The following is a 12,025-nucleotide window of genomic DNA, read 5'->3' as shown; positions in this document are numbered from 1 at the left end:
TTTTATCCCTCCAGAAATGCTCGAAAGCAAGAAATCATAAAAGCTTACAGAAAGCTGGCATCCCAGTGGCACCCTGACAACTTCCAGAGTGAGGAAGAAAAGAAGAAAGCAGAGAAGAAATTCATCGATATAGCAGCTGCTAAAGAAGTCCTCACTGACCCAGGTAATGATTGTTCTTATGCAGTGACTTCATTTTTTAAATAACTTTTTTACAGTAATGTAAAAATGCAGCAAGTGTAAGTCATAACAAGCATCACAGCTTCCCTTTTTCTCTTTCTCCTCTTACCATCTTGAGAAGGCAGTGCGCTAACACTTGCATCTGGTCTGTTGCATGAAGTCGAATGTAAACCTGGAATTATTTGTTGCAATGACTTTTGTTTAAAGTCAAATAAAATTTATTATTTCAAAGGTCTCTCTTTAGGATATCATCTTGCAGAGATTTCCAGGATTGATTAGCTCTGGAGATGCTTACTTTAAGGTTGTGGGTAGCTCCTTCTGCCTAAAGTTCTATTCTGAACTACATTTAGATTAACAGTACCTGAAGTACTCCAGAGAAGCCCTCCAAATTGGCCCTTGCTGTGTGTATGAAAGCCTAGGTGCATTCTGCAAACTGATACTCTGCAAACAGAGCATTTCTCCAAGGGCAAGGAACTGAGTTGTAGGTTCCTGTTGGCCTGAGGGAGAGGATGGTCTGTGGCCAGGCTGCAGGGGCTGGCCCAGTCCCTAGGAGCAAGGAGCCCTGTCAGGTCTGACTGTCTGCTGATCAGCTCTGGGGGAGGGGAAAAAAGTGAAGAATGCAGTAACTCTCCTGGGAGCCCTGTGGTGTGGTGACTAGGAGATCTGATGTCTGTCTTGCAAGAGATGAACAGAAGAGCTTGGACCATTTAGTTTCAAGAATGTAATAAAAAAAATGGAGTGGGGTGGTTATCTTACCTCCTTTAAAAAACAAAAACAAAAACAAAAAAACCCACACAAAAACCAAAACCCAAACCAACCCAAACAGCTCACCAAAAAATCCCCAACAACAAAAAAACCACAAACAAACAAAAAACCCAACCCCAAAACCCCTCAACCAGAGCAGTCTGCTAAGTTCTGTATGGTCACTGGAAAGAGAGAAGCACATAAAAGATGGTAGGTATCAGAGGCTCCCGTTCTTATCAACTGTTCAGGATCATCTAAGTGATAATTAGGCAGATGGACTCAGACTTTCTTGGGGGAAGGAGGGATCTGAGAGTGATTAACTGCATTACACACACTTCTGGTCAGAAGACCTTTTTCTGTGTTAATGTGATATTTGTTCCTAATGATGAACACAAATTAGGAGATTTATATACTGGAAGTGTTTGAGATGCTGCTTGCCCTGTCAACATCTGTAGGACGTGTTCATCTTTTTCATTGATGCTGTTTCTTATGTCATTCCTGTCAAATCAACTGGGCAGGAAAAGTAACACCGGTTGTGTTTGGCTTTTTTAATGCCACCTGTATTGCTTTCCATCTCTTCTTACTGCAGTGGCATTCTCCCCTTCCATCCAGATATTTTTCCCAGGTCATTTTCTGGCTCTAGTGACCATGTTGGTTATGTAAAGACAAATTATAAAGCCTGTGGACCTCTGAGTTGCTGAGCTTTGGTTTGCCAGCTTATTATCACAGGGCTCTTGTATACTTTGAGGCCATCTTCCACATTCTTTCCCCCAGCCAGTCTCATGATTCTCCCCTAATTAATTCCTTTGCTTCCCTTCTCAGCCTTGATAAAATGAGTGTCCTGAAAAAGTGCCAGGTGATCAGAAACCCTGTGGCACTTGCAGGCTGCTTGAAAGTTATATGCGGGTGTGACAGAGCGGTGGTACAGCTTGTGACTTGTCTGTGAGTCTTGGGGAAGGCTTTCAACTTTGTCCCTGCTGGACAAAACTACTTTAAAAAAACGCTTTCTGCCTCCAAACTGCTGTACCCTGGAGAGCTCTCTGCCTGGATGGTGTTTGGAGAAGATTGAAAGAGTTTGGGGCTCTGCATGCTGACTTTCATTCTGTTGATGAATGATCAGTATTGGCAGGATACAGCATGGTCTGTCCTGGGACCATCCTGAATGAGTGCAGCCATGAGAGAATAGGTACAATAAACTGAAATGTCCCAATTATTTGTGGGACGCAGTTGGTTAAAGTGCAACTGTCCTGTCCCTGTTGAAATTCATACCTGTCCGATTGGACAGCCAGATATTGTCTTGCTTTGTTTTAAACTAAATGACTTGTTTGAAGTTTTCTGTACAGTGTCTTCAGGGAGTTAGTCTCGTCTCCTCTGCCGGTCTTCTGGACAGCTTTTGAAAAACTCAAAGCAGTTAGGGTCTACAGATGCTGCCAATGCAAGTGATAACTGCAGCTCTCTGGCCTGGGGGGGTCTGAATTGGTTATTTGTCATCAGAGATGCTTGGTATTACTGCCCTAACTGCTGTGCCATGTTTCCACTTTGGTTTTGTTTCCTTCAGAAATGAGGCGGAAGTTTGATGCGGGAGAGGACCCACTGGATGCGGAGAGTCAGCAGGGTGGGGGCAACCCTTTCCACAGGAACTGGAACACATGGCAAGGATTCAACCCCTTTGGTTCTGGAGGAGGACCATTTACATTCAAATTTCACTTCAGTTAGAGCCAAGACTGTTTCTGGTGGCTGCTGCTGTTTTCTACTTAATTCATTCAAAAATAAAAAGTCTCTCAGTTCAAGACCCAAAAATCTTAATTTCTGATGTTGTCCTTAACCCAGAGTCTTACTGCACTAGAAGAAAGCTCCTTCTTTCTTTTAGTATTCAGAGAGTTTGCTTTGTGATGAACTTGACACGCTCTTACTGGCTGGGGGGGGTTTGTTACTGGCTATGTATTTGTTGTGGGTGTGCAGGACATGTTTACTCCTATGGATGGAAAAAACAGTAAGAGGCTACTTAGGACAACACTTAAACATAAATTTTAGGACTCAAATATATGCTTAAAGGTAAAAATGCATGTAAATATTTTTCTGAATGGGGGCCTAATAAATGTGGAAAGGGTAGTTACAATAGTCTCTACGTTAACAAATTGTTAGTCGTCGTGCTCACAGAATGATCCATCCCTCGGTATTCTTAAAAGGAAACCCTAGCGCCCGCCTCCTGCGTGACTGTCACGGTGCCATAGGTAGGGCGCAGAGGCTGCGTACTCAATGGGTCTGAACAATTGCTCTGGAAGAAGGTCGCTTGTAACTAATTGTATTTGAAGATGTCTACTCATGTTATTGGCTAGCCTGAAATGAATTGGGATGATTTCCTTGGGCAGTAATTGTCAAATATGAAAGTTAAACAAAAAAACCCCACAAAAAACAAAACCCTGATGTTTTTAGAAAGACTTTTTCTGAATGTGATTTGGGATGTTTAGGTACTGTTTTTGAGTAGTTTGCACTTTAACAACATACCTGCTTGAGATTTGAGCAAAAAAATTGATGTGACATTTCCCCAACTATGCAGCAATTTGTTACTTCTCTGTACATGAACCCAGAACTGATACAGCTTGTGAGGTGAGTGTACTGTGGGCTGTTGGAATATGATATTAACTGTAGCCTTCCTCTGTAATACAACTGTGTTTATCCTGGGTGATGCAACAGTGAGTTAATACTATATGAAATTGTTTGAAATAATTTTGGTTTGTGTAACAGCCACACTACTGCAAAAACAACTGCCTGTGGGCAAAGAGAGGGACTAACTTTCCATTAGCCAAAAGTCTGATTTATTTTTTCTGTGTGCACGTAGCTAAAATGGGTTTAATGTATTGATCGAACTGTGTGAAAGCAATGTGAGGTATTGCCAGGACCGTACCTGCTACGAGTGAATCATCTTCTCATTCTGTAACCCAGTATATTGTAATTTGTGATGAGTTTCATCAGCAGCCATTTTCTTAGAATGCAAGAATTTTAGTTCATCGATGTTTTCTTGATTGGATTTTAACTGGAAAACAATAATCAGTTGATGGGAATCTTCTCTCGCTTCAACTCCTGGCATTTGAAAGCATAAGCAGCCTCAGTAAAACAAATGCAATTAGCAAACAAGGCCTTCAGTCTGAAAGTGGGGGTTTTATTACTGTAATCAGAGTTGCTATTGAAGCGTAACCCTTGTCTCCTGCCTCAAGTACTTTACAAACATAATTGTGAGGCCATGTGGCTTGACAAAATGTTTTTCAACAGCAATTTAAAGGTCAGTGTTTGTTCAACAGAAATTTATCTTCGAGCTGAAGAGTGTGGTGATTTCTAACAGTTTATGGAACAAAACCATGCCAAGCAGCCTGTTAAACTCCAGTGTCAAATATTTTCCAACTTGAATGACTTTCTAAGAAGTTCAACTTCTGCTTTTGACCTGTCTGAAAGCTTTTTGTTTAAACTCTGTAGAAGACGCTCAGGACGCTGTTCACGCCGTTATAGGCTAGCGCAGTTCCCCTGGGACCTCTAGAGCTCAGACATAGGAACTTGCTGCACAGTAACTAACCTGTTGCCCTGCGGTGGGTTGACCCTGGCTGAACACCAGGTGCCCACCAAGCTGCTCTCTCACTCCCCTCCTCAACTGGACAGGGAGGGGAGAAAAATAAGATGGGAAAACCTTGTGGGTCAAGACAAAGGCAGTTTAATAAAGCAAAATGCTGTGCACAGAAGCAAAGAAAAACCAAAAGATTTATTCTCTACTTCCATGAGCAGGCGATGTCCAGTTGCTTCCTGGGAAGCAGGGCTTTGGTATGGAAGACAAATGTCTTCCCCCTTCTTCCTCCTTTCTCTCAGCTTTTATTGCTGAGCAGATGCCACATGGTACGGAATACCCCTGTGGTCAGTTGGGGCCAGCTGTCCTGGCTGTGTCCCCTCCCAAGATGTTGCCCACCCCCAGCCTGCTGCTGAGGGGCAATGTTGTAGAGACAGCCTTGGTGCTGTGCCAGCGCTGCTCGGCTGCAGCCAAAACCCCGGGGTGTTACCAACACCTTGCTCCTACCCATACACAGCCCAGCGCTGAGAGGGCTGCTGGGGGAAAACTAACTCCACCTCAGCCAGACCCAGTACCCCGTGTGGGATCAGCCGATGCAGACAGTGCTCTGTGCACCTGCTTTTTTGCTCATGGTAAGGGACAGGTCAGCAGGTGGCTTCCACGTGCAACGGCCTCTTGCTTGTGTCGGCCCTCTGCCTCGGAGGGCTGAGCTAGACCCAACTGCTGGCTGGGTGGCTGCCATGTGGGTCACTTCTTGTACGTGTCTGTGTGTGAGCCGTGGCTCTTACAAACAGTTCTACATTGCCTTCTTCACTACAGAAGGGGCTGTTTTAAAATTAATATTGAATGACCAGCGTAAGCAATATGTCACATTTTGTACATAGGGGAGTGATGTCCAGTTCCAGGAGGTCGCAATAACCACCACAGGCAGCTACGTTTGTGCCGGGGAAGCGCTGGCCATGATACATCTGTTAAAGGGCTGCCTTTGTTCGGCTCTTTTGTTCTCATCCCTCTCCTGTCTCTCTTAAAAGCTACAGCTGAGAAAATTGCTTCCTGGTTTTTAATTACTTTCTTTTAGGGAAGGAATAAGCTGGCCCCTCAGAAGCGAATTATTCCTACAAGGCACCGATGTTGGAGCAGTGCGAGTTTGTTTCTGTAAGGCGATGGGCAGTTCTGCTGTATGCTGGGAGCATGTTTGTTTTGAGAATGAATGGGGAAGGGAACACTGCATATTAAGAGAAAAAAAAAAAAGGCTTCAATGTAGTCAGTAGAAGAAGGAAGATGGTTAATGGGTGAAGCTGTTCGTGGATTCCCTCCATAGAAGACAGTGTCTTGAAAACTGAAAGCAAAGACAAGGGAGAACAAGGCTCGCTGGTATTCAGCAGCTGCTGCTGACAAGAAGTGTTACTGCTCCAGTGCTGCTCTGAAGGGAGCAGACGCTGCCTTTCAGCTCTGAGGTACTTCTGAACGTGCAGAAAGACAAAGCTGTGCTAAAATAAAACTTTTACGTTTCAAGGATCTCTAGCTATGGTCATGCGTTTCCTGGCATGACTTTAGGAAATGAAGGGCTGGTAACACAGTGAGTGTTAATGGTGCAGGCGATGTACAAGGAAGCTGAATTCGCCTTTTTATTTATTAGTGGGTGTCTGTAGTGCAATAATGTTCAATAACTGAACACTGAAATATGTGTGTTGGTAGTTTGTAAACCCTGAGATGTGCATGAAGCATCATTATGATAATTGGCTGATGTGTAGATACAAACTTTCTCTGTTAGAATTCTCTCAGTTTTAATAAACTAGTTTCCAACTAGTTTTAAAATGAAGGTGGGGGGAGTGTATTTTACTTGATGCTTAATACTGATGTATTCATAAATCAGTATTAAAACAGATTCAAAGTGAATTCTCAACTTAAAAGCTCACACTTGTGACATATGCAGAAAATGTCTCAGCTTAAACTTCACTAGAATAATAAAGCTTGTTATCATTTTGGTTTTCAGACCAGTGTTTGGAATAAGAATTACTCTTCTGTTTAGGGCTGTGATTTGTAGGAGCTTTGCTGGAAATTAGCCAGTATAGCATAGCAGGTTAGTTGTATTTAAAAGTGCCTTATTGTAAGGTATTGTTTGTTTGCTCTGTAATACACACTTTATCCATAAAATAATAAAATTAATGGGAGAATAGGGGTTGGGGTTTTTTGCCCTCTGCAAATCTCAAAGTAGCTGTTTTATGTTTTAAGAAGGATAAGTAAAGCTAGCCAGAGATGTATCAAATGTTTCAAATTATAAAATGCCTTTATATAAAATCATAAATCTAAAACTGTTTTTTCTAGAACTGTGGCAATTATTTTATGGTATTTTTCACAATAAAGATATTTATGATGACAAGAAAGCACTGCAGTGTATTTGTTGGCCCTTCTTTCTTCATCCCACGCTCTGGTTTGAAAGCTAGAGCTGTGCAGAAGTTGCAGTGTAAGGCTGTTAAAACACTGGTTTGGGGGCTAAATTAAAATTTCCTAAGCAGCTAATGCAAGTTGTCAGGCTTTACCAAGTAAGGTATAAAGTGAAGCAGCGTTTTGGTACTTCACGCTTGGGTTTTAAAACTCTGTTTTCCTCCTGTTAGGCCTGGCAGGGCTAGCTCTCGCCTGAGGGTGCAGGCCTCTTGCCTTGCAGCTGAGCCCGTGGCAGGAGCGCAGCGACGTCCTCTATTGAACATGGAGGACGGCATTTGACAAACCGTCCCCCACCAGTCCAGGGGGCCTGGAGCAGGGTCAAATCGTAGTCAGGCTTTCTGGATAGCGGCTGGCCCAGGAAAGCCTCTGGCCCCTCGGTTGTGGGTGGTAGGAGGGGAGAGGAGGAATCCCCTCTGCCCGCTCTCCGGTGGCTGGAACGCGCAGCCAGCAGCTCTGGGGAGAGAAGGTGGGTGGCTGAGGGCGTTGTGGGATGTGCAGGATGAGCGTGCGCTCGGAGCTCTGATTTCTAGGCAGTGATGAAAACTACTTTTAAAGATGGTAAACAGTGATTTTTATTTTTTTTTTAAATGTATATTTTATTTGGTTTTTTTAATCCAGTGAATGTTCCAAGTGGACTGACAAAAGTGCCAGAACTTGGCAGGCAGGTGAGAAGTTGTTGGGCCTGCAGGAGTCCCGCCTTTGCAGCCTCATCTTTATGGCAAGCAGCCACACAGCATCACAACGGAGCCAAAAACATACAGGGAGTATACGGGTGTCTGTTTATGCCTAGTCTTCTGGTAAAGACCAACATTTATTTCCAGCTTTGTAATAGTTTTCACTAATTTTGGTGGTGGTAGCTTGAGCGTTGGTTTCCTTCTCGTATTACCGGCCTAGCAACTTGGAACTGCAGACAACTACAGCACCTTGGTTCTGCTCTGTCCTTGAGAAATACTCTGCGTGAAGGTCCCAGTATGAGGACAAGGGTATATTTCATATGTGGGTTTGAGATGCCTCCAAGGTCACCTCCCTATTCACATCATGCAGAGAAAGGCTTAAGGAAGCTGATGGTGAGGAATTTTGCCTTCAAGGAGGGGTGGGAATTCCGTCATCAAAGAACTCGTGGCTGGAGGTCTGATCTGGAGCAGAAATCCAGAATGCCGAACCAAGATAATTCATTGGATCAGTCTAATGGAGTTCCTCCTTTACAAACAAAACTGTTCTGCACTTTGCTGTGGCTCTGTCCTGATGTGCAGCTGTGAGATACAACAGGAGTGGATCCAGATGACGATTGCTTTAATTGCTGTAGGGGTATTTTCTTCTGTCTAATCCTCGTATGTTCAGGGCAGGTCTTGGCTCTTACAGCCACATCTTTTTACTTACTTGGATAGCAGCTCTTTCAGCTAGACTTCAATGCCAGCCAAAGAGGCAGCACTCATCTGCAAAGGCAGAGTCTGTAGGAGGCTGGAGCGCAGACCGTGCCCTTAAAGTACTCTAGTAGAGTTTCAACTCCCTGGTGGCTTCACCAAAGAAAGTGCCAATTCATGCCCAAGGCCGTAAAAAGCCACCCGGGGCTCCATCTAGTCACCGCTATAACGCCTGTGCAGAAACATGAGAAATCAAGCAGAGTCAAATCCATGGTGTCTATAAAGATGACATTCTACCTGAAGTCACCCAGAGCGTGTATGCACATGTAAATGACAATGCGAATAAGTAAGCGAGCTCCTCGCTAGTCATCAACACATGCATGTTATTTTCATAATCTCTTCCTTAGAAACTGTTGATGTTTAGGAGCTCCTGGTTGGAAGCAGTTTGTTGTACACTCTCTGACGTGTGTGTACAGCGGTGAAGGGCATGGATACGTACACAGCTGGTGAGAGCAAAGGTGTCTGAGTGTAAAATTACACGGCTTGCAGCTGCCAAAGGTGTGTAAGTGAGCGCAGAGAACAGGAGAGATGAGATTTTTGGGGGATGGCTGGAAGCAAGGGGTGCTTTAAGAGGCCAGAATTTATCTGAGATTCTTTAGTGTGGTTTCCCAGTGTTTGCCTTTGTAAACCTGTGGCCCACCTGTCAGATATGAGCACTTCAGACTTCCTTGACCTCAAAAAAAGCACAACAGTAAGAGATGCAGTTACAATCTAGGAGAGATTCTTGACATCTCAACTCTGCAAGGATTGGGGAAGGAGTTGCAGCAGGAGCGCAGGGTTGGTTTGGGGGCAGTTGTGTGGTTGGTGGTGTTTTTTCCTTCAGGCTCATAGCTGTAAGCAGAGTACCCACCTAACTGTGGAGAGGAGGGGCACACAACACAGAGAGGCAGGAGAAACTACAGGTAGAGTCACAGCTGAGCAGCTGTCTGTCAGGGCTTACAATGTCACCACGTTCTGGCAGTTTTCAGATCGCTACACTGGTGTATCTCTTGCACCATCTTCCTAAATATGAAGACGGGCAAAACATATTTCCCTACTGTTGTAACTGCATGACTTGATGTGCTTTAGAGAGTGCCAGATGCTTGCTACAGGACAGCTCACGTTAAGGGTGGTAAAGAGTTGAAAACACGGTGTCATTACACAGCACGTCCATGGGAGAGGTAAATCATAGCAGAGTGACAGTGTGCCTCATGCATTTGAATGGTAGCTAAAACTACAGGCCCCGACAAACACCAAAGGTGTTACCTACGTACGTACATATGGAGAAAGAGAACATTTACATCTCAGAGAACATGCGTTAGACTAAAGGAGTCAACTTGACCCCGTGTCATCACTCTGTTAAATACCTGGAAGCGGAAGTTAAAAACGGAGTCAGTATGACAAGTCAAGTGAAAGGAACCAGGTTTGAAAGCTGGCTTCTCAGAACTGAACTTGTGGGGGAAAAAAAGGCCTTGCTGAAAGCGCCTTTGCTCTTAGGCCCTTAAGGGAGAAGCTTTGGTTGCTTCTTTGACCTGCACCATTCTGTGCTGAAAGGAAAGGATCTGCAAGCAAAACCAGTCTCTTTTCAAGAAGTCCAACATCAGGATGCAGTTTGCATTATCAGAGTGTCTACCACAACCCTTTCACAAGGTGCAAATCTGGCTACTCGCTGTGCCAGGCAACGTCCACATACTGCTCAATCGTATTGTGCTGTGCTGGGAAACTCCAACCTTACCCTACCTTGGAGATAAAGTACCTCAAAAGCGTAGAGAGACCAGGCACTTCCAGGCCTGCAGTTTTATATATGTTCATCTGTATAGAACCATTCTCTCTTGCAAAGGAAGAAAATAATTATCTGATAATAAAAGGTCAGCAACAATGTAACTAATTACACAATGTTATTAATAAGCGTTTTTCATGCATGTCTTTAGGTTAAAAAAAAAAAAAGGTGACCGCAGCGTTGATTGATTGTTTCCAAGCCATCAATATAAATAGATTTCTCTGTTTAGCAAAAGGCACTTTAAAAACCATCTACACCTCTGTATTTTACAGTTGTCAGAGCCTCAACTCTAGTCCAGAGTGACACACTGACGACTGGAGAAAGCTAGTTATGTGACATCTTTTTCAAGATTTCTGGCAACGTGTGATGAGAAGCTGCCAGAATGCTTCAATCAAGAGAGTGAGAATTCAAAGGTAAAAGAACCACCATCTCCATCAGCAGAGAGATATTTAGGTTCAGCAATACCAATTGTGGCTGTAACTGCGTGACTCCTGCCTTGGGAGAGGAAGTCACAAACCAAATTGGGACTTTGAACAGGCAGTTGGCTGAGAAGTGTCAGAAGAAGCTGCAGGGAGACATGTCTGACTTGCAGAATGAAATCATAGCTAACACGAGTGATGTCTTGAGACTGTCCTCCTACATGATAGCCTCACTGTGAGCACCCCCTCTCAGGCAGTGGGGCATCTGAGGTCCTCAACCCCTCTGCTTCACAGGGATTTGAATCCGTGCATCTTGAGAGCGCAGCTGAATGAGGCTCAGCAGATGTGGGGAAAAAAAGTGATATTCACCAAATCAGTGCAGAAGTGTAAGCAGAGGGAGTAGCTTTGAGTCTCCAGCCCCCTGAAGAATCCCTTCCTTGAGGGGAGCGGGGCACTGACTCCCCGCTGCCGAGGACCTTTTCATCAGTCTGCGTTACATAGTCACCGGCACTAAAAGTTGAAGTGTGTCAGGAGCCAAGAGCAGACTGCAACGCGGTGTACGAGGAGTATGCCCCTCACGGCAACAAGAGAGTCGATATGCCACTCTAAAAGTCGCTGCTAAAAAATAGATACTAGAGAAAAGAATGCCTGCTGGATGGCAGCCCACTGTCATGCTGAGGAGCAGATTATCCCATACATGATGCTACGTGATGTAGTAGAGACATGACGCTGGATTAAACCAATTGAGGATTTGATCTAATATGATAAAAGATACTATTACCCCATCAACAAATGTTTCAGTACTTCCACTCAAAGTTTCTTGCATATACTTAAAGCCAGACTTTGAATAAAGGAATAAATCATAATGACAAAGCAGAAGCAGGAAAGAAGAAACCATCTACCTAGCTTGGAAAGGTAAAGCAGCATCACAACCAAAACCAGATTTGAAGCTTTAACAGCACACCCACGACCAACATGTGCAAGGAGAAATTGGACCAGAAGCACACAGTAGATACCACAAAAAGAAATGACAAGTGCTCATAGTGGGTGACTCTCTGTTAAGGGGCACTGAGGTACCCATCCGCCACCTTGACAGGTTGTCACCAGAGGTATGTTGCCTTCTAGGAGCCAGGATCCGAGAGGGTGCCACAACTTGTCAAGAGCACAGACTATTGTCCATTGCTGCTCTTTCATGTGGGCACAAATGACACCACAAGCCAGAACCTGGGCAGAATCAAGGAAGATGACAAAGACTTGGAGGTGCAAGTGAAAAGTGCCCAGGTTTTCTTTTCTTCCATTTTACCAGTTAGAGGAAAGGGGGCAGCCAGAAATAGACGTATAATGCAAATCAACTTCTGGCTTCGTGGCTGGTGGCATCATAAGGGTTTTGATTCTTATGACAATGGGACATTCTTCGATGACTATAACCTGTTAGGGAGGGATGGGATCCACCTGCCTAGAAAGAGGGAAGGGAATCTTTGGCAGCAGGCTGGCCAAC

The 12,025-nt window shown here is 44.3% G+C and overlaps 1 protein-coding gene and 1 long non-coding RNA gene across 2 annotated transcripts in view; one reads left to right on the top strand and one right to left on the bottom strand.

Moving 5' to 3' along the window:
- Nucleotides 1-2,721, top strand: part of DNAJC3 (DnaJ heat shock protein family (Hsp40) member C3) — a 39,442-nt gene extending 36,721 nt beyond the window's left edge. Inside the window, exons 11-12 of the mRNA XM_075741374.1 lie at nt 15-163; nt 2,480-2,721. Of these exons, the coding sequence (XP_075597489.1) occupies nt 15-163; nt 2,480-2,637 (307 nt within the window). The 3' untranslated portion in view covers nt 2,638-2,721. The remainder of the gene's footprint in view (nt 1-14; nt 164-2,479) is intronic.
- Nucleotides 1-12,025, bottom strand: part of LOC142599687 (uncharacterized) — a 374,377-nt gene that overhangs the window by 12,629 nt on the left and 349,723 nt on the right. The gene's annotated exons all lie outside the window — the stretch shown is intronic.

The sequence above is a fragment of the Balearica regulorum genome, chromosome 1, assembly GCF_011004875.1.
Source record: "Balearica regulorum gibbericeps isolate bBalReg1 chromosome 1, bBalReg1.pri, whole genome shotgun sequence".
In the NCBI taxonomy this organism is placed as follows: domain Eukaryota; kingdom Metazoa; phylum Chordata; class Aves; order Gruiformes; family Gruidae; genus Balearica; species Balearica regulorum.
The sequence above is the reverse complement of the archived record's forward strand: the minus strand, read 5'-3'. Positions and strand labels throughout refer to the sequence as shown.